The following is a 26,635-nucleotide window of genomic DNA, read 5'->3' as shown; positions in this document are numbered from 1 at the left end:
AAATCTCACACTTAAGCTTTATAAGGTTGCTACCTTCTATCATAGTAATTTTTTTTAAACAACAATCGCCATTTGTATGTCAGGTCGGGTACTTCTGGGACCACCCTCGTATCTTCATTCTTAATAACGAGGATGTAATAAATTTCTTTCTTCTGTAAGAAATCTTATTGTATACCATTAATAAAAAACACTTACCTTTGAACTCCAGGTATACACTAATAACTTTAACTGAATTTTTGTAAAAGAAAAAAATTAAATCAGAGACTTCAAAAGTAATATATTTGCTATAGCTCAAACATTTCAAAACCAAACTCATTAATTACATGTCACAAAAATACTGTTAAGTAACAATGCCTCTAATGGCATTTCCTTTTTTCTATATATGGTTACCTTTTTGAGATAATAAGGGGAGTCGAATTTACCCAGTGATTAGCCCTGGTCTCCTCTATACTTTTTAAATGATACCTAAAATCCATTTCATCCCGATTCTAGAGCTATCTTTTATCTTTCTAAAATTGTTCGGTTCTTTCAATTTATTAAAAATTGACAAAAATACGATAAATTTTCAAAAAAAGTTATTTTTGCGATTTTGTTAAACCTCATTGTGTTAAAATTAATTTTTAACGTGTTTAATGATAATTAATATTATTGTGAGTTACACCATCGTCTTCGTCATAAAAAGACGAAAAGATTCATGTAGTAGAATATTGATTTTAGTTCATCTGTTCAATGCAGCACGTTTAAAAAGAAATGGGATACATTTTTAACCCAGTATAACGTTTGCGGTAAAAAAATACAGGTATACCGATGTGTGCGAAGTTAGCATCGCCATTTTTATTTAAAAAAGAAAGAAAAATTGTGCTGAATTGTACTAGGTTTTAAATTAGGCTTATGTTAAAAAACAGTGTAAAAATAAAAAAATTTGTTTTTTTTTTGCCAGTACGGACATTTTGACTTATCGACAAAATAAAAATTGTGCTGAATTCAACATCATATATTGCATATTGTTCCAAAAAAATTTCGTATTCCTTCTAATTTTCTTCATAAAGCAATAAAAAATCGTAGGCCGCGGTCAAGAATAAAGTGCCCTTAATATCGCTGCGTTACAAAAATTTCCAGTTGTGCTACGCCAGGACATCTTAGATATGCAATTCTGTACGTGGTCGACAATTACAAACACTAATTACAGACAAAGAATCCATCTACAACAACAAGCGTTCAAAAATAAAGTGCCCTTTATATCGCTGTGTTGTAAAAATCTCTAGTTGTGCTGATTTGTACAGCATAGTGAGCACAGTGAGTTGCCTTGGTGGGGTGGCACCAGAATGACCGCATCCATCGATTGGATAATTTAAAATACAATGTTCTAATTGATAGATACAAGAGAAAAGCTATAACAGCAATCACCTGTGAATGGTCAATCCGAATGTAGTCATTCTGGATGTTCCCGTTCTGATGTAACACAAGTCAGCACAACCGAAGATTTTTTCAACGCAACGATATTAAGAGTACTTTACTTTTGATCGCTTACAATTTGGGGGGGGGGGACTAGAAGGAATACAATTGAAATTTTTGCGGCGAATAAAATTACCAAAATTACATATCTATATATTTCAAATATCATATCCATACAAAGTTTTTGAGAAAGTTTAAATGATTAAGGTTAGTCAATAACAGGGTGAATTACGAGCAACGACCTAAAATCCCCTATAAAATATAAAATTTTGGATCCTTCGTTCTCCGAATTGAATCACTGTTTTAATAAATGTTTTTAAAAATTATGAGGAATCTTGTGGAGATTATTTCTGCATGAACCAATTCTATAAGGAATCAAAAAACGCCTTATAGACCCTGCTCTTTTTTCTGTGACTACTTTTTATGGAGATATTGAAATTTTTCTCTAGCTCTGAAATTAGGAAACCGTTTCCGAACTTTTGAGCAGCGGTATTGTAAATGTTCGGCACCGCCGCTAGATATTCAAGCATCCATATATAAGTTTGAATTTGGTGCTTCCTGTTTATAGTCTGAATCGTGTTGGCTGAGAATATTCATAAAGCTATAAAATGAAAAAATTTTGAAGTATTTTGAAAAAAATTATAAAATTATATTTTTAATTTGATATCAAATTAGCGCTTACTGATGGTATCGCCCGTGTACACGCCTTGCACGCCCGCTTACGGCGGCCCTGTGTTTGCGTATATAATTAATCATTTAAATTTATAATCACCAGCATATACTGTACGCTAATGAATTCGTCAATCTTAATACACAGTTTTTTCACCAAAATATGTAATATTACAAATTATATTTTTAGCGTGAAAAGATATTAAATTGCTAGTCAATTTAATTAAATTGAGTAGCAATTTAATATCTTTTGATGCTAACAATATAATTGGTAGCAAGCATCTATAAAATGTTTCCCTTACTTCAGAAAAGACGGTAAAGAAAATATTGCAAAAAATAAAACCTGAGCCAGTGTTTGAACCTTGATCTCCCATCATTCCGAGGGCATCCTATTCAATTTGATCACCGAAGCATATGGTGATACTTCTTTGACACACACACACACGCGCGCGCGCGCGCACTCTCTCTCTCTCTTTCTCTCTTTCTCTCTCTCTTTTGATATTATTTTAGAAATTTATTTAAAAAAACCTATACAGATAAAGAGATTTGAAAAAATTCAGAAATGCCTGTATATTAATCTTATCTAAAATTATTTACGAAAGTTAATAAAATTCTTATATTATATAAAAAAATTAGATAACTTTCTTAATAATTTCGCTTCGTAAATGTGCAGAGCACGCTTAATAGAGATACACTTTTATAATAAATTTGACATTTTACACTAGTTACATCTAAAAGCTGAACAGTTTACGAATAATTAAATTTTATAATTACGAATGAGAAATGTCAAATTTGACTTCGTTGTCCTGCCACATTTCGAGCGTCAGCTGATAAAAACGTGGACTGTAGTGGACTTAAACCTGTGTCAGGTTGAAAATCAATATTGTTGTCATACCAACAGACACATAACAATAATGAGTCTTATTTTTCGCAATGTAAGTATACCTTGTATTTACAAACTGCTATTTAGACATTTAATTAAATACATAAATGAGAAAAAATTTACAAATATTAACTAATTAAAAGGTTAAAATTTATTGTAGTTTAATAAAAGTAAAAAAATTTTAATAATTACAGAAAACGTTCAAAAACGATTAAAAATTCTTGTGATATTAAAAAAAAAATATTTTAAGATTATTAGAAAAAAAATCTTTAAACTAATCTAAAATACATCAAAACTGAATAACAAGATGTCTTAAACAACTTTTGAACCAATTTCTTTTTAGAAAATCTTACAGACATTGTAAGCGACGAAAAAATTTAAAGGAGCATTAGGTAGATTAGAATCTTTTCCACAGGCTAGATTTCTTATCACACTGCTTTAAAAATTCAAAATGGCGAACGTCAAACATAAAAATTCAAAATTCGGGGATAAAAAATATAGCCGTATTCTACAAAAAATTTGTATTAATAAAAAAGATCTCTTTTAATTTTCCGTTAAAATGCATAGTTTTCGAGAAAAAAATCCTGGAATAATATTTTTGAAATCACCCACATAGCACGGAATATTACAGTAATATCGCAGCAAAATTGCAATATATCAACAATATTACATATTACAGTAAAATATTACAGAAATATTACTGACATATTATACGTTTATAAATAACATTAAAATATTAGGTTATATTGTAGCGATATTACATTTTAAATAGCAATACGTTAGAATTGATATCACTTACTAAATTAAATGAGGGTTTATAATAATTGTTAGTTTGAAAATGTGACTTCAGAAATGAAAAAATTACACTATAATTTTATTCATGCTATTTTTAAATAAAAGATATCTGGATGAAAAAACACTTTGACAGTTTCAACACTTGTAAAATACTGTAAAAACTAAATTTTTTCCTTAACAATTAATGAATTAATAGCCGTAAACGAATATGTCTAGATTCTAATACTATACATTCATTTTTTTGCAGTTTATTTACTCAATGAAACAGTAGTCGAAGTATTTTATAAGTGTGTTAAACTATCTAGTAAAAATATTTCTTTATTTAGATATTTTTATTTGAAAATGGTGTAGAATTTTTAGTTTAAATTTCTCGTCTTTGAGATCATATTTTTCATAAATGTCGAATGAGTATCCAGAATCCTAAATTTCGTAATATTACAAAAATACTACGTAAATATTACAGTAATACATTCGTGATATATCACCATTATATTACTGTGATCTATTTCGGCGGACATTTTAATATTGTAGTAATATTTCGGTAATATTTCTGCAATATTTATACGATATTTCACTGTAATATTGTAATAGGGGAACAATATTTCTGTAATACTACTGTAATATTCCGTGCTATGTGGGCATTTTATTTGATATTTTGTAGCTGCCAATTTAAATTTTACATTTTTCAGGTAATTTTCATAATCAGTTACCCAAAGAACCATTAAGAAATTCTATATAACTGACTTATAAATTAACTGAATAAAACATTTTTATGTGCCGAAAATAGCATTTTTGCAATATACTTTGTTGAATAAAAAATAATAACAATATACTTCCTGCAAATTCAACTTAAGGGATCCTGGAGTGACAGAGTCCGACATTTTTTGCGAACTTGTATTTTTAATTTGGAATAACAGAATGCAAAACTTTTACACAATTAAAGTACGCACAACAATAAAGGGGGCGACGTACGATTTGTTCTGATAAATAAAAAGAATTGTTATTTATTAGTCACCTAATGACAATATTTGCTTTATACAAAAAATCTACAATTTATATATATGAAATGGTCCCGTCGCCCCCTAAAAAAAACTTTCAGAAACAATATCGTGCTATTAGAAATAAGATTAGAAACCTAGAAAAAAAGATTCGTATTTCGCAAATTGAAAAATAAATAAACGAAAATTTTGGTTATATCTGTACATTGATTCTAACCGACTATAATATGTTAAATATATAAATCAATGAGTTGTAAATCGCCTAACGGTCTGCATCGGATCTTATTGATGGATATAATTCTTTAATTAAATTAAATTTTCTTATTTTAAACTGCGCACCGACAGCGCACGGTTTAAAATAAAAAAATTACATTTAATTAAAGAATTATACCTATTACTAAGATCCGATGCAGACCGTTAGGCACTTTACAACTCAGGTTATATCCTATCCTCTTTTAAAATAGCCATGTAACCCTAAAGTTGGCTGCTAATCGCGATTGTATTGTTGCCGCTATTGTTGTATGTGTGCAAATTCTAAGATTACATATTTGTAATCGAAAAATAGACAAGAAAAAGATAAAAATAGATTGATAAATAAAGAGAGAGAGAGAGAGAGAGAGGGGGGGGGGCGGGAAAGGAAAGAAGAAAAGAAATATAAATCCAGGTAATAATATGAAGAAAATACATATTTATTTTTTAATATTATTTATACGAAAAATATAATTATTTATGACATAATATTTATTACACAATGCTATGTTTTTTTAGAGATAAATACGGAGAGAAATAAAGAGAGAGAGAAAAAAAAGAAAGAAGAAAGAAAAACAAATATAAAATCAGGTAATGATATTAAAAAATGCATAGCTGTTTTTACAAAAAAGTCATTTATATAAAAAATATATTTATGATATAATATTTAATATACATCATGTTTTTTTGTAAAAACAGTTATGTGGTTTATTTATAATATTAAAATAAAATGATGAAAAATAGATATTTTACGAAATACTTTATAATTTATATAAAATGTTTCCTTTTTGTAAAAAAACGAAACTATGAAATATTTTGTAAAATGTTCACTTTTCATGATTTTACTTTAATAATATGCACAAAATAAGAGAAAGAACCAATTGGTATAAGAAAACCACGTAAGTGTTCTTACAAGAAAAAAACCATGATGTTTTGTGCATATAAATATTACATAATATTATGTTTTTTTGTAAAAACAGTTATGTGGTTTTTTTATACCAATTGATTCTTTCTCTTATTTTGTGCATAATATTATTAAAATAGAATGATAAAAAATGAATATTTTACGAAACACTTTATAATTTATATAGAATATTTCCTGTTGTGCAAAAAAAAAACCTATGAAAAAATTATGAAAAGAACTATGAAATATTTTGTAAAATATTCATTTTATTTTAATAATATTATGCATAAAATAAGAAAAAAATCAATTAATACAAAAAACCACAAAACTGTTTTTACAGGAAACATGATATTAATAATTATATTTTTTATATAAATATCATTTTTTTTAAATAACTATGTATATTTTTGACATCATTACCTGGTTTTATATTTGTTTTTCTTCTTTTTCTCCCTTTCTCTCTCTCTCTCTCTCTCTCTCTCTCTCTCTCTCTCTCTCTCTCTCTCTCTCTCTCTCTCTCTTTCTATTTATATATTTAAAAAAAAACACGACATTGTTTTTTGTATAATAAAGAACATTTTATATAAATTAGAAAATATTTTGTAAAATATTTATTTTTTATCATTTTATTTTAATATGCACAAAATAAGAAAAAGAATAAAAAAACCATGACATTTTGTGCATATAAATATTTGTTAGAATATCATGCTTTTTTATAAAAAAGTTATGTGGTCTTTTTATACCAATAGATTGTTCTTATTAGAAGTTTATTCCGGTTTCCCTTACGGGGTTACCAGGATGTTTTAAAGGGCCCACCAAACCCCTTACAACTTCTTATTGATACAACATACTCTAACATCTATATATACAAAACATAAAATATACAACCATACAATACAAAAAAAAATACATAATACCAGGACTATCACATTTGCAGCGAAGCGGAAGTCCCTTGTCTCCCACTTTCTTCCCTATCAAAATCTCATTACATACATTACATATCTTATTTCCACCTACCGACCTGCCATTGTGTAGCTTCACAGACATTTACCCCCCCCCCTCCTCTCCTCTCCACGATCCCTCTACATCCCTTTCATTCCCTCCCCCTCCCCATCTTCATCCTCTTCTTTCTCCTCTATTTCCCCCATCCTCTCTTGCTGCCTCCTCCGGACGTCCTCTCTGCCTTTCCAAAGTATTTCCTCTCCATTCCTCTCTCACTCCGTCCGACCGTCCTCCCTCTACTTAAAATCTTCCAGCTCCTGCCCTCAACCAAATGCGAACGGACCAAATGCGCACGGACCAAATGCGCACGGACGAAATGCGCACAGACTAAACAGACACAGTAACCAACAGACTTACCACATGGGTTGCGACTTTCGGGACACAGCAGGCTGAGTGAAACGGACACAGACCAAATGGGCACAGACCAAATGCGCACGGACCAAATGCGCACGGACTAAATGCGCACGGACCAAATGCGCACAGTCGCAAACCCATGTGGTACAGAGAATGCTTTACGCGCGCGCGCGCGCGCACACACACACACACACACACACACCGGGGGGGGGGGGGTTAGAAGGAAAGGGGGCTTCGCCCCCTCCCCTCCGCACCTCTACCGACGGAGCGGGTGCGGGAGGGGGGAGGGCGAAGCCCCCCCTTGCACCCCCCCCCCCATGTGTGTGTGTGTGTGTGTGTGTGTGTGTGTGTGTGTGTGCGTGTGTGTGTGCGTGCGTGCGTGCGCGCGCGCGCGCGTAAAGCATTCTCTGCACCACATGGGTTTGCGACTGTGCGCATTTGGTCCGTGCGCATTTGGTCCGTGCGCATTTGGTCTGTGCGCATTTGGTCTATGTCCGTTTCATTCAGCCTGCTGTGTCCGTTTATTACTGTGCGCATCTGAGACTCACTCAAAAATTTTATTTTATTTTATACGAACGAAGCACAAACAGGTTTTTTAATAAGTTATTCCACATGTTATTTCGCGCGCATATGTAAAAATGAGTAAAAAAAACTATAAACTTTATATTTATTTATAAAAATATAAGTTAACTATATATGTTTCATCCTTCTAACAACATCTATTGTAATGATATAACAAATATGTATGCATAAACAAGTACTCATGGATCATTTCGAAGCGTTAGAAGGGTTTTTGAAGTCAAGCAACGTCGGCGATGGTTGACACTTAGATGGGTGACCGTTTTCTTGGGTACAGAGATTAAACATACTTTAACAGGTACGACTGTTGCTTGGCTGAAATACATAGTTTTCTTCCTCTTACAAAATTACCGTAGAAATAATTAGAACTTTTTATTTTTTGTTAAAATTATTTTAATTCTCAAAATCTTTTAAAAATACTTAGAAATATTCAAAAATTTTTTTAATTAATCAGAATTTTTAATTTTTTAAATTTTTCTGAAAAACGTTTCAATTCTTATAAAAAATCGGAACATTTATCAGAAATCTTAAAAAAAATCTTTAAAATTCTGACAAAAAGTGGTCATTGTTTGCTATTTTTGAGGATATTCTGAGGAAATCCCATAGTATCCTCAGGACGTCCGGTGGATGTCCTGAGGATGTCCTGAGGACTAAAAAGTAGCGCTTGTTTGCTATTTCTTTATGCAGTATTGTTACATTTTTATAAATAATATATGTATAATATGATAAATATTTTATAACTTTGAATTGAAAATCTAATGAGCAACACTTTGATAAATATAATCATGAAATTTCAACTCAAAACGTTGATTATTAATGAAGTTATTAAATAAAATATAAATGGGTGACCATACCCATACAGCACATGTAGATGCTAAGAATGTTCGAAGGATTGCAGCAGTACATTGCGTAAGTTCTGAGAACATTCGAGATACGTACTGAGAACATACTGAGTACATTCCTATTTCCGTCTTCTTCTGCTTCGTAGAATATACTGAGAATATTTTGCAGTAAATACCAAGAATATCACTAGTATCAACGTAGAACCAATGATAAAATATGCACGGTATATTAACTGGGCATCGGGTGATGACGACGATGACAATGACAATACCCGCGTAGAAATTTCGCCTTGCATATAGCTAGGTTCTGAATAGTTTTTCTAAATTCTGTCTAGCATCTATCTAGAAAAAATAGCTAGTACCAAGCTGTATATCTAACTTTCTGAATCTTAGCCTCTAAACATAGTGTTATGATCGCGCTGGACGTACGATGCATTTCGGCTCTCGGCTGCGCGGCGTCCTCCTTAGCAACCACGCTGTTTACGCGGACGTGCTCGTTAGATTTGATCCGGAGCTATCAACCTGAACGGACGTGCTGTGTTTCTTTGTCCAAAAACGTTCTGTATTTCAAGCTACATTAAAGAGTTTTGAAAGAGAGAAAACGTCTTTCTTATTTCGTGCGGGAGTGCGTGAGTGAGAGAGAGAAAGGCAGTTTTGCTGGGCGAACGCAACAATATAATCTATCTAGGAAGTAGCTATAGTATTTCTTGCTCCTTCCTGGCCACTGCATAAGATCAAGGATCAAGGGTTAAAATTATATTTTTATATTTTCTCAATTCTCTGAAGCTCTATTCAAGGCCCAAGGGACTCTCTTCGAGTGACAAAAATGATACTACACTTTGTTGTTAGGTAAACCTATTGAATTCACTATACACATCGAGAGATAATTTGTTGCTGTGGGTGATTTTCTTTTATAAGCCTTTTGGTGTAAATTTTCTCACGAGAAGGAGAAGCGCCGTGCCCTCGCCTAGCAGCCATCTCGCGAACTACTCGCGGCTGCTGCGGAATAATGATATATTAAAAAAACCTTAAAAAGGTAAAAAAGATACGCCAAGTACATAAATGCGTGCTTTCCAAAATAAATTTGAGATCAATACAGTTAGCCAGGTATATTTTAAAAGACTTAAAGAAGTTTAATAAACATCTATTTAAAAATTGCTTAAACGGGCTTGATGATTAAATGATTAAAATCAACCAACGGGATTATAGTGAAGCAAAAACTTGGCGTGCCCGGCTCGTATTTTTTCTGAATTTCCAAGGCTCTATGTCTATGTTATTGATATTGATAAATATATATACAAGAATGCAATTAATGTGACTCGGATATTGCTTTACTATCTGTCAGTTTTTGCTTTATTATATGTTATCACTTATATTCCCATTTTTCAAATAATTTTTGAATAGCACCATTTTTGAATACGTTTATATACTTGACATATATATTTGACATATCTTTTTTAACTTTGTGAAGTTTTTCATAAGTTATTATTTTTTTAATTATTTTATTCGTACAAATAATTTTCATATTGTATAACATTCATCATTTTAAGTCGGGCGTTTTAAGCCGGGCACGCCAAGTTTTTGCTTCACTATAATCCCGTTGGTTGATTTTAATCATTTAATCATCAAGCCCGTTTAATCAATTTTTAAATAGATGTTTATTAAACTTCTTTAAGTCTTTTAAAATATACTTGAGTAGTTGATACTAGGCCGGTTCTAACCCAGGTGCTCCGAGGGGGGAGCGGGTGTGCGAAGGGAACTCGTAGACGCGCGGAGGTATGACGTCACGCGGATCGGGGGGTCTCGCGGCGCGGGAATTGCTAACGCGGGATTTTCGGGTCCGCGACCGGTAGAGGGGGAATCGGGGTCCGCCGCCGCCACCGCCGCCCGCCGTCCGCCGCCCACCGCCGTTGCAGCCATCGCTGCGGTGCTCGCGCTCTCCCTCTGTTGCGAATCTATCTCTCTTACCCATACATGATCCCTTTCAGCAGCCATTGCCGCGATGCTCGCGATCTCCTTCTACTGAATGTTTTTGTCACCTGTACGTGATATCTTCAACCATGTATTCTTATCATTCTCTCTTTCTCTTTCATTCGTTTTTTCATACGCAGTCACATATATACGTTCTCGCCCATCGCACTTTATCTGTGTACCTCCTACCAAGTTCTGCACACGCCATTTCACCGCAAAGGAATAATAAAGAGAGAAAATAAGTTAGAATAATTATTTATAAATTTTTTCATTTATTTATTTCATAACGTATCATATGCAATATTTGTCTGATGCATAAGTTCACAATCTATGAAACTTTTTTCATTTATTCGTTTTGTAAAGCATCATATACAATATTGTCGGATGCATAAGCCAATAACTCACAATCTACGAGACACATCTTATCATATTTTTCATGTAATATCTTTACAGTATCACTTTTATTAGTGAAATGATTTTAACGTAAAATAGTAACAAATTGTTTATATTTTTCACCAACAATATAAATATTTTGATGCAATTGGTAGCATACTTGTTCAACACAATCTTCCAGTTCTAATAAAAATTGTATGGTTGATTTCCTATACATACTAGTATTATATAATGTTAACTTTACAATATTTTCTTTACGTATATTTATGAGATCTATAACTAAATCATTAATCGAAATTCTTGAAGAAGGTACAGCTGCCTGCATGAGTTGTACAATATCCGCATGTCTCTCGACGTTTTCCATATCGCATACGTCAGGTGTAGGTGACCTATGCGACTTCGGTTGTCACCAATCAATAATTCTACACAGGGCATAGATTCCATCCCGATTCCGATGTCCAAATATTTATATGCTGTAGCAGTCAAAGCATATCTCCTTCCCAAGATGCGCGGAATATAGCGCGGCTGCGATAATGTTCTGTAAAAAGAATACAGGGAATTAGAAATAAAAGTGCGAATAAATGTAGAAGAAAATATAGAAAGAAAAAAAATAAAAATTGAAAATACTTACGGTTTATCACACGTGTCATTTTGCTGGATCGGAACGTAATAGTTCATCCTCGAGGAGTTCGTCTTTCACCGATTGCAGTAACGTTTCAGAAACCTTTGCTGTCCAGTAACAAACGGGTACCGATGCCTAAACTCTTTTTATATTGTACACCCTTTCACATACCCCAATAATAATAATGGGAACAAATCCCGCAGTTTACGTTTTTAAACACATGCATCACTTAATACGTTTTAGACACATTTATCACTTGATACATTTTAGACACATGCATCATACTTCTGATGAGATCAAAAATCACACATATATTCAAAGAATGCAAATTTTGCAAAAGTCAAGCGCCGATGTATGGCGGCTGTGATGCAAAATATGCTTTAGGCACGTACACAAGTCATTTGATACGTATTTTCTGATGAGATCATTAAAAAAATCACGTTTTAGACATGTACATTATTTGATATCTTCTGATAAGATCAAAAATCGCACATACATTTGAAGAATCTTGCAAAAATCAAGCACTGATGTATGATGGCTGCTGTGACAAAAATGTTTTAGGCATGTACATAAATCATTTGATACCTTCTGATGAGATCATTCAAAGTCGCGCATTCAAAGAATGCAAATCTTGCAAAAGTCAAGCGTAGATGTACTAATGCTGATATAATGATGTTTCGACTAAAACAAAGAAATGAAGAGCATATACATATAAATGGTCGGGAAGTGCATGATATCGCATTTGGTGATCCGAGAGCGATGCGAAAAAATGATTCGAGTGAATGTGAATTAACGTGACATGAAAAATGAACGATCAGTTTAATAATTTGGAAAACTTTGTAAATGATGTAAATAATGAAAATTTTGTGAATGATGTGATCCAAATGGATGATGATGGCATGATGGACATTATAGATGTTAACTTTGAGGATGTGATAGATGATGAGGATGAAGAGAGTGTAGTATCTGAGGACAGTAATTATACAAGTGATTGCAGTGAAGAGTTTAATGATACCATCGAGAAACATTTGACACATGCTGAAGTGAGTGCGATAACTATACGTACGAAACATTGTGCCATATATTTTTATTACACTACAGGTGGTACTTATTCGGCTTGTACCGAATGTATCATGCAAATAGCGGACACATATTTTAACATAATGCACGCCTTTCGAAAACATGTAACTGACGCGTTCGGTAGGCAAATACTGTTCGAATTGCAGTCAGCCTATGTTTGTGTTGATTCCGTGCAATATGTGTCCTGTGTGCACACATTAAAGACTTTCAATATAAAATTATACAACATGAATGAACGAGTTGAATTTGAAGTAGAAGATGTCATTTATGTTCTTAATAATGACGATTCTGAAAAACGAATGCATGTGCAGCGAATATCACCAGTGCAATTTCTACGCGATCGAGAACTCGGATACGCGGAACGCACGAACGCATCGTAATACAGGAAGTTTACATACATGATCAATTTGTTTATGATTGGCCTCATCATGTGAAGCAAAAATTACATAGAGAGATACTGAATTGGGTTGACACCAATGAAAGTGAATATAATATAGCAAAACAAATTGTACAAAAGACTCAGGAAAGCTGTTTTCATCTCATTGAGATACCAGCAGGTGTTGGAAGGTATATTGAAATGATAGCAGGAATGAGTTACTTTTGTTATGAGACTGACAATCCTTACGTAGAGAAAATATTACACACTTATCGCGAATTTTCTAATCTTTTGAACAATGATGATGATGAATATGTTCTCTCTGAGCAAGAGATGGAGATATGTGTTTTTATTCGACGTGAAGCAAGCTAATGCACTTTGAAATTCAAGACAAATTTCGATTCTGCATTAGGTGCGCAGCTATATGCAGTGTTTGGCAAATTACATGCAAGTGTCCTGTTGAAGATTGTATGTTGTTTTAAAACAGTGCTAAAAAGACATTATAGAAATGGAGAATAATTTTGAGCAAGTGGAACGCGAGCTGTCAGAGCAAGCCGACAGAATCGCTACCTTGGATGAGTGTTTTACATGGTTGCAGCGATGCGACGAATTTATGCAACAGCTCGAGGAACATAACCGCGTTAAGCGTCCTCAGCTTGCCGTCGGACAAAGACAATCATTGGTGGCGAGGATCGCGCGACTCGAGGGTGAAAAGTCACGATTACAAAGGCGTTTTGTGCACGTCGGCGGTAATTACGCGACCGCTAGTAATAACGCTGACAGACTCGTGTGGCGAGAAATAGATACGGCGTTCGAGAATCGTGTTTTAACCGGTGTGGTAAATAACGTAAATTACATCGAACCGCGAACGTTTTTAGAAGACGCAGGCAGTATAGTGCTCGAGCGAGTGCGGGACGCTCTAGAAAAACACAATAGTGTGAAAGTGAATACCATATTTAATGGTGTGTTTGTAACAGGTGATAAACGTGCAAACAAAAGTATAAACACTAAAAATTGTGAACTATTTCGAATGTCGGATTTAAGCGAATGGTATGAGCGACGCGTTGTCGAGCCCACATTAGCGTTACTCGAAAAGTTTCAAGAACGTGATAGCGGGGCGCTGTCGCGAATTCTCAATTTGACTGTAAATAAACAAGTACAATCCTTTACACGCGAGGTGTTACGTGACTTTGCCGCGAGAAATAATGATGAAACGTGCGGTAGTGAATGTTAATTCGAAGGACAATGCATGCTTCGCGTGGTCAGTGGTTGCCGCTCTACACCCTGCCGAAAGACAGTGATAGAGAGTCATCATATCCGCATTATACAATAGTTCTAAAGTTTGACGACATCGAGTTTCCCGTTACACTAAAGGACATTGGAAAATTCGAGAGACTCAACACTGTATCAATTAACGTCTATGGAATTAAAAAGGAAATGGCAATGCTAAAGATTCTTTCGCTGCGACTCTTCAACAACAAGAGAGAGAAACATGTCAATTTATTATATTTGCAAAATTCGCGCGAACACAGCATGGGTCACTTTGCTTGGATAAAAAATCTGTCCCACCTCGTCAACTCCCAACTGAGTAAAAAGAAGCACAAAAAATACATTTGCGACCAGTATGTATATTGAAAAGAATATTCTCATAATTTAGCAAAAAAAAGTTAGTAAAAATGTTTTTCTTATTTTTACAGATGCTTGCACTATTTTCCATCTTGCGAAAGGCTACAATCGCACGATGTGGACTGCCAGACGATGAATGACTGCGCTATCAGATTGCCCGCCGAAGACGACAAATGGCTAAATTTCCGGAATATAAACCACAAGGAACGAGTGCCATTCATCGTCTACGCAGACCTCGAGTGTGTGCTGCGGAAGACACAACATGATGCAGAGCAAGCGTCGTACACATATCAACAACATGAAGTGTTCAGCATCGGATATTACGTGCGATGCTCGTACAACGATGCGTTATCTACCTATAAGTTTCGTCGCGATAAAGATTGTATTGCATGGTTTACCAAACAACTGGAAGAATTGACGCATAATGTTAAGATTCGTTTATCCACTAATGTCCCCATGGAAACGTTATCGAAGGAACAATTGGAGGCATACCGTAGCGCGACGTGGTGTCATCTGCGATAAACCGTTCACGTCGGACGATACGCGGGTGCGCAATCATTGCCATTTGACTAGTCGTTACCGTGGTCTCGCACATTCTCTTTGTAATCTAAATTACCAAAATGCATCATACATACCGATTATTTTCCATAATTTATGGAATATCTGGATACGATTCACATTTTATTATTAAGGAAATAGCCACTGCGTTCAAAGGGAAGATTGACGTACTCCCCATCACGAAAGAAAAGTACATTTCTTTCACAAAACATGTCGTAGATACTGCTGATAAATTAGACCCACGTAATTATATAAAACTACGGTTTATTGATTCATATAAATTTTTAAATACTAGTCTCGAAAAATTGGCATCATTTTTAGGCAAAAAAAAATTAAAAATTGTACGTTCCAAATTTTTACATTTATCTGACGAGGATTTTGATTTATTGACACGAAAAGGTGTATTTCCGTACGAGTACGTGGATTGCGTGGACAAGCTGCAGGACACGTGTTTACCACCGCGCGAATCATTTTACAGTTCCTTGACCGGTGATACTGTATCCGAGAGCGCACGCCGAGAATGTCTGGAAGCGATTCTTCATTCAAACGTTGAGCGAATATAGCGATTTATATTTGAAAACGGATGTGTTGTTATTAGCCGACATTTTTGAAAATTTCCGCGATAAATGCTTAGAAAATTACAGTCTCGATCCCGCACATTATTACACTCTCCCCGAATACACATGGGACGCTATGTTAAAATATACTAACGTTACTTTCGAACTGCTTACTGACATCGACATGGTAATGTTCATCGAGCGTGGTATACGCGGCGGTCTCAGTTCAGGCAGATATGCACAGGCTAACAACAAATATATGCAGACGTACGACCCATCGAAACCATCCTCATATCTTATGTACTTCGATGTTAATAATTTGTATGGCTGGGCAATGTGTCAGCCGTTGCCCTATGAAGAATTTCAATGGGTTGAAGACGTCTCAAATTTTGATGTAAATGCGATTGCTCTTGATTCACCAGCAGGATACATTCTCGAAGTTGATCTCGAGTATCCTCGAGACCTTCACGATGAGCACACTGACCTATCTTTCTGCCCAACACGTGATAAACCACCTGGCAAGCATGAATATAAACTTCTCGCTACGCTGTATGATAAGAAACGTTACGTCATTCATTACCGCAACCTGCAACAGTGCACGCGTCACGGTCTTCGTATCACGAAGATATACCGCGTGTTAAAATTCGCACAATCTCCATGGCTCTGTAAATACATAGAGTTAAACACGCAATTCCGAACCCTTGCCAAAAATGATTTCGAAAAAAACTTGTATAAATTAATGAATAATGCGGTGTTTGGTAAAACCATGGAGAATGTGCGCAATCATGTTGATGTTAAGTTGTTGACGAAATGGTTGGGGCGGTATGGTGCAGAGGCAATGATCGCGAAACCAAATTTTCAGAGTCAAAGTATTTTTGCAGAAAATTTAATCGCCGTTGAACTTAAAAAACTCGAGATAAAATTATATAAGCCGATTTACGTAGGCATGTGTATCCTAGATATTTCTAAGACGTGTCTATATAAATTTCACCATGAGTACATGCAACCTTTATATCGAGATAAATGTAGAGTCATGTATACCGACACCGACAGTGTCGTATATCTCGTCGAGGATATTTACGAGACGATGAAACATGATATCGCTAGGTTTGACACGAGCGATTATCCAGTCGACAACATATACGGTATGCCTCTCGAGAATAAAAAAGTTACAGGTCTGATGAAAGATGAGAACAATGGTGTGATAATGACCGAGTTCGTTGGACTTAGAGCAAAGATGTATGCGTTGAAGGTGGATGGAAAGAAGGACACTAAAAAGGTGAAAGGTGTTAAGAATAATGTAGTAGCGCAAACCATAACGTTCGATGATTACACCCGGTGTTTGAAAGATGAAATCGAGATGACGCGTCGCCAATCATGCATAAGATCCAAGATGCATGAAGTATATACGGTGTCCGGAACGAAAATCGCTCTAAGTCCATACGATGATAAGAGATACCTCATACCCGATTCGGTTGAAACGTTCCCATGGGGGCATTATCGAATACCATTATAATATATTTATATTATATTTTATATTTTATAAACATTTTACATTATTTTTAAAATGTATATTAAAAGGATAATAATAAAGAAACTTCACATAATATGAAATTAATATAATGTATTTTATCTTTAATTATGGTTACATAGTTTATATGGTTACATACTTTTATGTAAATATAATAAAAATTTTTTTTTAAATATGCATTAATATTATTACCAGGTCTTATTAATTAATAGTGTATATAACATTTTTTGCAGACGCTGTATGGAAAAAACCGGTACTTCCCAAAGCCGACTCGTACGGAGTTTCAAACCCAGGCGAAGGAAGCTCTCCGGGTTGCAAAGGAAAGGGCAAGAACCAAGTTGCAAGGTCCACGTGCACGCATGCCGGTTCCAAGGAATCGTAATTTTTGGAACGACGAGCCCGAACGAGAACAAGAAGAGGAAGCAAATAACAATTAATAATGGTAATTATATGTCAATAATGATGAGTAATATATAATACTATAAGAATAGCGAACACCACGCGCATATACAGACACAGATATACATGATGATATGGTAATTATTTATGTATAGTTACAGATACTTCCCTGGAGACGTTGCTACTCGCCCTGCTCACCAACATAGAGGGAAGGATGACTAGGTCATCGCGACGACGTCCACGGAACGAAAGAAGATACAATCGGCATTTTTTAATGCCAACCGGTCTCGGTAGATGCTAAGCTGTGTGAGAAAGTATTTTGTCTCAACTCGGAATGTAACATTGATCCAAGCAATCGTTATGTCCAATGACGCCGGTTTACCAATAAAACAGATGAAAAGATTACGCACATTATCGAGAATCACATACATGTAAAGCACCAACCGTACATGGACGTGACTTTTTAGTGTGTGTATCTTTACGTCTGTTTTATGAGTGAACCGCGGGTTCTTTTTAGCACTGCATACACCGAAACTGATTTCAAAATTAGGTGTTGCGGTATAACGTTTACTTGACTCGATTTTACGTATCTATTTTGGGATTAAACCTTCCTCGCACAGCTCTAGTGGAGATCAATCAATCGGCACTTTTCAGTGCCATTTATATTGATTCTACGGGAATCATCTCGGTTATCGCAATTGACACTTTTCAATATCTTTTGTTGTTTACGACATTAATATTTGTAACACTTTTGTAATAGTAACTATCGAAGCTTCTTGGATAGTTAATATTTCAAAAAAGTGCTACAACACGTTTTTTTAAATATTATTTTTCCTTTATGTGAGGTCTTTTTGTACCAAATATTCAAAAGCTGTATAATGTGCGATAAAAGAAGTATTGATACAAACAGACATTACTCTCTGTTCTTACAAAAGTTAAATTTAAAATTTTGTGTTTTGTTCTGTTTAGATTTGCCAAAGAGAGAAAGATTTAGGACTGTGTGACAGAGGTGCATCTTTTCACTCGAAAGACCAGAAGAGGATTAACCTGTAATATAAAATATTTTTAAGTTAAATTACTAAATTTTATTTTACATTTGGATTTTTCTTTTATTTGATATATGTTATATTTTGTAAATGATAATATTTATTTGTATACTTACTTTGTAATTTGTAATTTATTTGTGTACTTATATATATAAAACTTATTAATAATAAATGATTTAGAGTTATTTTTTGAAATAAAATTATAAAAAATTTAAAGATTTATGAAGCAATGACGTCACAATTTAAATACCTACAAAACAGCAGCGTTTGTTCGATTTCTGCTGCTAGTCTGCCGTCAGATTATTGTGCAAGTTCTGCACGCTTTTTGCCGCCAATCTGACGTCAGGTCTTGTTAGCAGGGCCTCCTCGATTTCTGTTGCCAGTCTGCTGGCATAGAATGTCAACAGGTTTTATCAACAGAACGTAAGCAGAATGCGACCTCAGATAAGGCCAGTCTGCTAACATGTTCTGATCAAATCTGTTGCCAATCTGCCGACATTCTGCTAACATTTTGCTGACTGGGATATTTTACATTTTTTCAATACGTTTAATACATTCTTTCAAGCACTAGAAACAAGAATACATCTATTACAACCTAAATCACTTCAGTTCCTAACCATGATTTGTAAACCTTTTTTAAAAACAGAGATTTTTAAATTATGTAAATATTAATTTTGATTTTTCAAATATAGAACATCAAAAATCATTAAACGAAATATATTTAGGAACTGAATGTGAAAAATATCTTGATGGATTGATTACAGAAGGACACGTAGATGTAGTTGCAAATGTTCGACAGAACTGTTTGCAATTTTACATTACTGCTGCTCAAGAAATTTCTAAAAAACTACCAATAAATGATCCAAATTAAAAGTTTTTGAAGCAGAGACAGCATTACGTGATCCTAATAGACAAACATCATTTAATAATGTTTCTTTCATTGCTAAAACTTTTAGCGGGTTTGATGATAACGGATTAAGAAAAGAATGGTTTGCTTTACATCAAAATTTTACAGAAGTAGAAAAAGATAATTTTATTATGTTAAATTTGGATGAAATGTGGAAAAAAATTTTTCAACGCAGTGATCAATTTCCCAATTTAAAATCTCTTTTGAATGCTGTTAGATCACTGCCAAATTCAAATGCCGACTCAGAAAGAATCTTTTCCTTTCTGCCAGACTTAAAAACAAAAAAACGAAACTTTCGTCTGAAGTAGTCAATGCTACTTGTGTTATAAAATCAGCATTGAAAGCGAGAAAAGAAACTGCTCTAGATATAAAAATTAATGAGAAGCATATAGCTTTAATGTCATCTAATCAATTATATTATACATGTCCTAAAAGAGCAAAATGTCATTTAACATTATATGCTGCAGATAGTGATAATGATGATGATGATGATATAATGAGATTCATCAACCTTCCACTTCTAATAATATACAATAATAATGTTTAAAAATGTTTTAAATTTATTTTTCTATTAAACAGGTCTGGTAAGCTAGACTTCACAATCTATAAATAGGTGTGTTTAAGCAACAATTAAAAACTAGTCTGGTATGCTAGACCTCACATCTATAAATAATTGATGTGTTAAAGCATTAAACAGGTCTGGTAAGCTAGACTTTACATCTATAAATAATAGGTGTTTAAGCAACAATTAAAAACTAGTCTGGTATGCTAGACCTCACATCTATAAATAATTGATGTGTTAAAACATTAAACAGGTCTGGTAAGCTAGACTTTACATCTATAAATAATAGGTATGTTTAAGCAACAATTAAAAACTAGTCTGGTATGCTAGACCTCACATCTATAAATAGATGTGTTAAAAATTTCAATAAATTAAATGTGGTATAATAGGGCTACTGGCGAAGGTCCACAAAAAAAAACCTAACGCGCTATATAGTGGCACCTCATGGGCGGCGTGGAAGCCACTTAAATAATTTAAATTTTTTTCATTAATCTTTTGCTAACTCATCAGCTCTTTTTTATTTGTGTATTTAATAAATTATTACAAATTTTATTATTTAATTTATATTTTTATTGAAATTAATTTTATTATAATTTTAAAGACGATAAATTACATTAATACTAAAAAATTAAATAACAAATAATAATAAATAATATGATTAATGATATCGATGATAGATATCAATTAATCTGCTTAACAACCACAACGCTTGAGACGAGCGAGGGGAGGGCGAGCATAAATGCTTTCGTCGAGCATCAACGTGCTCGCGAACGCACGTTTTCGTGGCAGCCTTGGAGAAAAAGAAACGGATGTCTCTCTCTCTTTAATATCCGAGTAGTGGCAGACGCGGCGAGAACGGCCGAGCCGGCCCGAAAGCCGAGGCATGAACGCGGCCGACTCGGTGCTCCGGGAGCAACCGAGGTGCCCCGAGAGTACCCGAGGTGCTAGCGGACTAAATCTTGCACCACTGCCCTAGGGTCGGTCACAAGGTTAGGTTAGGTTGTGACCGATTTTAACGTGATAGGAAAGAAATACGCTTTGGAAAATGAATCACAAACCTTTCGGAAGACCTCGATTCGCGTCTCTGCCTGGTCACCAGTTCCTTTTACCTTCCAAGAAGCAAGGATTCACCGCCGTCGGGACGTGTCTGCCTTCCCTCGAGCTGCCGTCGGAACGTAGTATCCGCTCCCAAGATAAGTAACTTATGTTTACTTGATTTATTAATCACTCTGTCACGTGAGTGGATTATTTTCACTTTTATTAATTTCTCTTTTATTTTCAGGTGCTGCTGCTGCCGTCGCTGGATCACTCAGGACTCCCCAAGTCGCCAGGTTCCACCAGGAATACGCTCAGGTAAGTATATGCTCGTAAAACGATTTACCCCTCGCTCACAGATTTTAACAGAACTCCCAGTAAACACAGTAATATAGTAGCAGTGTAACAGCAATGTAACCGAATATAACAGGTTACGTTATTCTGAAATTACACGTAACTTACATGTAAGTTACAATTTTCGACTCAGCAATATAACATGTTATAATTACATGTTATCTAACCGTCACACAACAGTTACAAAGAAAAATAAAATAAAATAAAAATTTCATTTTTTTTAAATTATTTTTATCAACAGCACATACTGATTTTAGGAGAAATTTAGGATAAATTTTTATTAATTAATTAAATTTAAATTATGTTATTTTTTATTTTATTCTTACTTGCCGCTGCTAGGTTTGAACCCGGGACCTTAGGATTACGAACCTTGTACTCTACCTGCTACGCCAATTTGACTCATCGATATGGGTACTTGTTATTGTCTACATATACCTATATGTTATAAACTGTCGCAATTATATTATTTTTTATAAAAGCAATTAAATTTTGCAAAACATATTAAAAATAAATAGCATTAACTTATTTACTTATTAATTTCATTGTTAAATTTAACTTTTTCCATAACTTTTATAATTTGATGGAAATTGCGATCTATTTAGCACTAAGACTTTGAAGCGTTCAAATGGTTAATTTGACCATTTTGAAATTATTTCCAAGATATAAATGTTTTCTTAAAAAAGTTCTCTTAAAGTTGAATATAATATGCTTATATAAAATGCTTATGCCTTACGCCTTAAATCTCATTGTATAGACACCGCTTTAGACCGTGTCCAAAATACGTCTTAATGACGTCTTTATGTCCCGATTTTGGATGTGTGCTGTCTGAAAATAATCGTCAGATCATGCCTGAAATATGACTTCGAAATGACGTCATCATGACATATATTTTAGGTCATATAAAAAAATGGTCATTTTGACGACATATGACCAGATATGACCATTTTGGGACGTCAAAATGACGTGGGCTTGCTTCCTGGGATATGTAAAAATCAGGAAAAAAAACTGTAAATTTATATTTATTTATAAAAATATTAGTTAACTACAAGTTTCATGTTTCTCGCATCTATTGAACTGATCTATAACAAATATGTATTCATGATCATCAAGTGTTCATGGATCATCACAAAGGGCTAGGTAGCGTACGATCTTCGAAGTCAAGCAACGTCGACGGCGGTTCAGAGTTGGATAGATGACCGCGGAAGTTAGGCAATTCCAAATGTGACTATGGTGTAGTGGGTCGTGATGCTTGTTGAGAAACAACGATTTTTTTTTTACATTATAATTATGTTATTTCGATATTTTCATAATGCAAGTACTGCATATATAGTACATCCCAAGTAGCAAGCTCACGTTATTTTGACGTCCCAAAATGGGCATTTACTGACTATTCTTGACGTCACGAAATGACGCCCTTATGACATTAAAATGACGGTCGAATGTCACAAATTCCTGACGTCATGAAATGTACCGTATTTTGACGTCATAGAATGACGTGAACAATATGTTGTCAAAAAGATCTCTAAAAGATATGCTGTTTCTGAAAATGATAACATAAAAAAACTTCTAAAAGATAACATATAATGTCAGAATGTTAACCAATGCGTCGTTTTTTGAGAACAGAAAGATATCATAAAACTAACATCTAAAAGATTTCTTAAATCGGATATCTTTAAACTGCAACTAGAGATAAAAAAATAAAATAAAAATTTCTTTTTTTTAATTATTCTTATCAACAGTACATACTAAATTTGGGACAAATTTTTATTAATTATTTAAATTTAAATTATATTATTTTATTTTACTCTTACTTGCCGCTGGTAAGTTTTGAACCCGGGACCTTAAGATTACAAACCTTGTACTCTATCTGCTACGCCAGTTTGAATCATCGATATGGGTACTTGTTATTGTCTACATATACCTATATGTTATAAACTGTCGCAATTATATAATTTTTTATAAAAGCAATTAAATTTTGCAAAACATATTAAAAATAAATAGCATTAACTTATTTACTTGTTGTGAGCGAAACACTCACAACCAATAAATTTATATTATAGAATAAAGGAAATAAAATATTAAAATTATAAGATAGCTCGCCGAGGAAGGCTCGCTATCACAAGGTGTCAGGTGACACATGCCTCGTGCGCTGCCGGCCGGTCATCGCACTGGGCAACGCACCAGCCACCTTAAAGAAGTAGCGAAGCCAGCTTAGCAACAATCATGCCACCGGAAATGCATACCTGCATTTTGGCAATTGTTGCTAAACTCGCAAATATTTCCCGCGCGCCGGATGCGCGCGGGAATGACCATATATGGTCATGCGGAGGGCCCGATGCCCCCACTAACAATTAAACGTGAGTGAAACGGACACAGTAACAAACGGACACAGACCAAACGGACACAGTAATAAACGGACACAGTAACAAACGGACACAGTAACAAACGGACACAGACCAAATGCGCACAGAGCGAAACGGACACAGTGCGAAACGAACACAGACCAAATGCGCACAGAGTGAAACGGACACAGTGCGAAACGGACACAGACCAAATGCGCACGGACCAAATGCACACGGACCAAATGCGCACACTGCACATGCGCACACTGCACGTGCGCACGGACCAAATGCAATCCATGTACATTGCAAGCAGAGTAAAGTCCACATAGGTTAGCGACTTGGACGGGGTGGGTGCGGGAGGGGGGCCGAAGGCCCCCCTTGCACCTCCCCGTGTGTGTGTGTGTGTGTGTGTGTGCGCGCGCGCGCGCGCGCGCGCGTGCGTGCGTGCAAAGCATTCACTGCATCACATGGGTTTGCGACTTTCTGTGTATGCATTTGGTCTGTGCGCATGTGCAGTGTGCGCATTTGGTCTGTGTCCGTTTCGCTCTGTGCGCATTTGGTCTGTGTCCGTTTGTTACTGTGTCCGTTTTGCACTGTGTCCGTTTGTTACTGTGTCCGTTTCACTCAGCTTGCTGTGTCCGTTTATTACTGTGCGCATCTGGGACTCACTCGTTTTGACAGCTCTGGCATATGCTTAACGCCTTTAGAAAAAATTATAATTTTCGGACTTAACGTCTCCTGAGAATAAAATAATAATCACGCAGTAAAACTTTGCGCTTAGAAATGATAATCATGCAGTAAAACTTTGCGCTTAGCGCTTACTAAATGTGACAGAACAATTAATACGCGATACTTAACTTCTCGCCAGTTTATACAATAAAGTAATAATTTTGACGCAATTTTAATTACGCCTTTTTAGATATATCGCGATTCCTTTCGTTCCTCGCGAAAATATTGATAAACTAAGAATTTTAACGAATAAACTATAAATGATAAATAGAATGAAAAATGATATATTAATCATTAAATAAAATATGAAACTTTTAACGCGCTTTTTTATTAATTTTACGCGCTATTTATTATCTGTGTAGGACTTTGCTTCGCCCAACCTTCTTAGACGCACGCTGGACGCTCGTACAGTGCTCAGTTCCCTGTGTGTGGTCGTCGGGGTCGAAGTCACTGCTCCTCGCAGCTTGACTGCACCCTCTGGCTCGCTTCGCTGCTCCTCGGCCTCTGTGCCCCCGCTGGGCGGTTTCAAGGTTAGGTTGTGACCGGAGATTCGATTGGCGTAAACCACTAACCATGCGAGAACTTGAGCTCACGTACCTTAATTTGCCCTTTTTCCTTCGGTCGCCAGCTCCTTTCACCTTCCAAGGAACAAGGATAATGATGCGGATGTCCGTTCTGCTTTGGAACGCCCGCTGTTACACTCTAGAACGCCGCCGTCGGAGAACACTTCACGCGCTTCACAGATTATGTCGACACAGTGTCTCGAGCGGGTCACTACGCGTATTAAACTTTTACTAATTCCTTTTTCTTTTTTGTTTCAGGTGCTGCTGTCCCTCCAGGTCATCGCCAGGATCCGTATCGTCGCACGGGAACGCCGTCGGGTAAGTGATTTTCAGGTTATGGGATACCCGCGGTCCTGTTGGTTTACGAGATGTTTTATTTCAGTCCCAGGATTCGCCGTCGGGAAGAGGATCGCACAAGAAACGAGGTGAGTGAACACACTTTAAGGTTTGTATGAACAATAACAAACGTGCTTTATTTCAGGTGTAACGAACCTCCCGTCCGCCGGCATCACCGACCGCGCGCGGTCCGGCCGAACATCCGCCGGACCGCACAAACGGGCACCGGCCCGTCCTAATCGTCCGCATTAAAAGCGTCGAGACGAGACATCGTCTCCGCTCCGCGTATTTCCCCGCACGCTCCCAACCTCCACGGGGGGGGGGGAGCAAGTGCGGGGAAACCCGAAGATCCGCGAGGATCCCCGATCCTCCACCCGAGCGGGTATAAAAAGCCGCTCCGGTGGAGGCTGCGACACTTCTCGCTCCGACCGTACACTGGATTCCGATCCCGACCAGAGTACGATCCTGAGAAGCTTCCTGCGACCGGCAGATAGGGTAGAGTGTTCTCCGCCTTAACCGAGAGCTCTCTGTACCGCTCGCACTCCAGATCCTAGTCGTCTCCGTAGCAGAGGGTAGAGCGTACTCCGCCTTCGCCGAGAGTTCTCGGCTACGGACTTTCCTTAGTCGCCCGATCACCCGGCCCGAACACAACGGGGGTGGAGAGTTCTCCGCCTCCCTCGAGAGATCTCGAGATCGACCGGCGTTTCCTCAAAATCTCCGAGAAATCATCGCGCGGCGTAAACACCCCGCGCTTCACGCCGCACACCGCGCATCACCGGTCTCGAGGCATCGGCAGTTACCGCCCGCCGTACCGCTCGCCTCACCGCGCCACGAAGCGCCGTTTCGCGCGCCAGGGCATTGCCCGCCGGCCCGTCACCGCGTACCGCGATCATCACCAAGCAAACTACGCATGCGACA

The 26,635-nt window shown here is 36.0% G+C and overlaps 3 protein-coding genes across 3 annotated transcripts in view; 2 read left to right on the top strand and 1 right to left on the bottom strand.

The window, feature by feature from the left end:
- LOC105831614 (Bardet-Biedl syndrome 5 protein homolog) overlaps nucleotides 1–2,974 on the bottom strand; it is a 198,213-nt gene extending 195,239 nt beyond the window's left edge. Inside the window, exon 1 of the mRNA XM_012671848.3 lies at nucleotides 2,899–2,974. Coding sequence (XP_012527302.1) covers nucleotides 2,899–2,939 — 41 coding nt within the window. The 5' untranslated portion in view covers nucleotides 2,940–2,974. The remainder of the gene's footprint in view (nucleotides 1–2,898) is intronic.
- An 11,956-nt stretch (nucleotides 2,975–14,930) lies between these two features.
- On the top strand, nucleotides 14,931–15,340 carry LOC118648330. Its single transcript, XM_036294658.1, has one exon. The coding sequence runs from the start codon at nucleotides 14,931–14,933 to the stop codon at nucleotides 15,318–15,320; it is 390 nt and encodes a 129-aa protein (XP_036150551.1). The 3' UTR covers nucleotides 15,321–15,340.
- Nucleotides 15,341–17,673: 2,333 nt separating this feature from the next.
- On the top strand, nucleotides 17,674–20,083 carry LOC118648335. The gene is made up of 2 exons (XM_036294668.1): nucleotides 17,674–17,886; nucleotides 17,999–20,083. Exons 1-2 carry the CDS (start codon nucleotides 17,685–17,687, stop codon nucleotides 18,142–18,144), a joined length of 348 nt encoding a protein of 115 aa, XP_036150561.1. The 5' UTR covers nucleotides 17,674–17,684; the 3' UTR covers nucleotides 18,145–20,083.
- The last annotated feature ends 6,552 nt before the right edge of the window (nucleotides 20,084–26,635 follow it).

Source organism: Monomorium pharaonis, chromosome 1 (assembly GCF_013373865.1).
Source record: "Monomorium pharaonis isolate MP-MQ-018 chromosome 1, ASM1337386v2, whole genome shotgun sequence".
In the NCBI taxonomy this organism is placed as follows: domain Eukaryota; kingdom Metazoa; phylum Arthropoda; class Insecta; order Hymenoptera; family Formicidae; genus Monomorium; species Monomorium pharaonis.
Note: the sequence above shows the minus strand (reverse complement) of the source record. Positions and strands in the feature narration are given on the sequence as shown.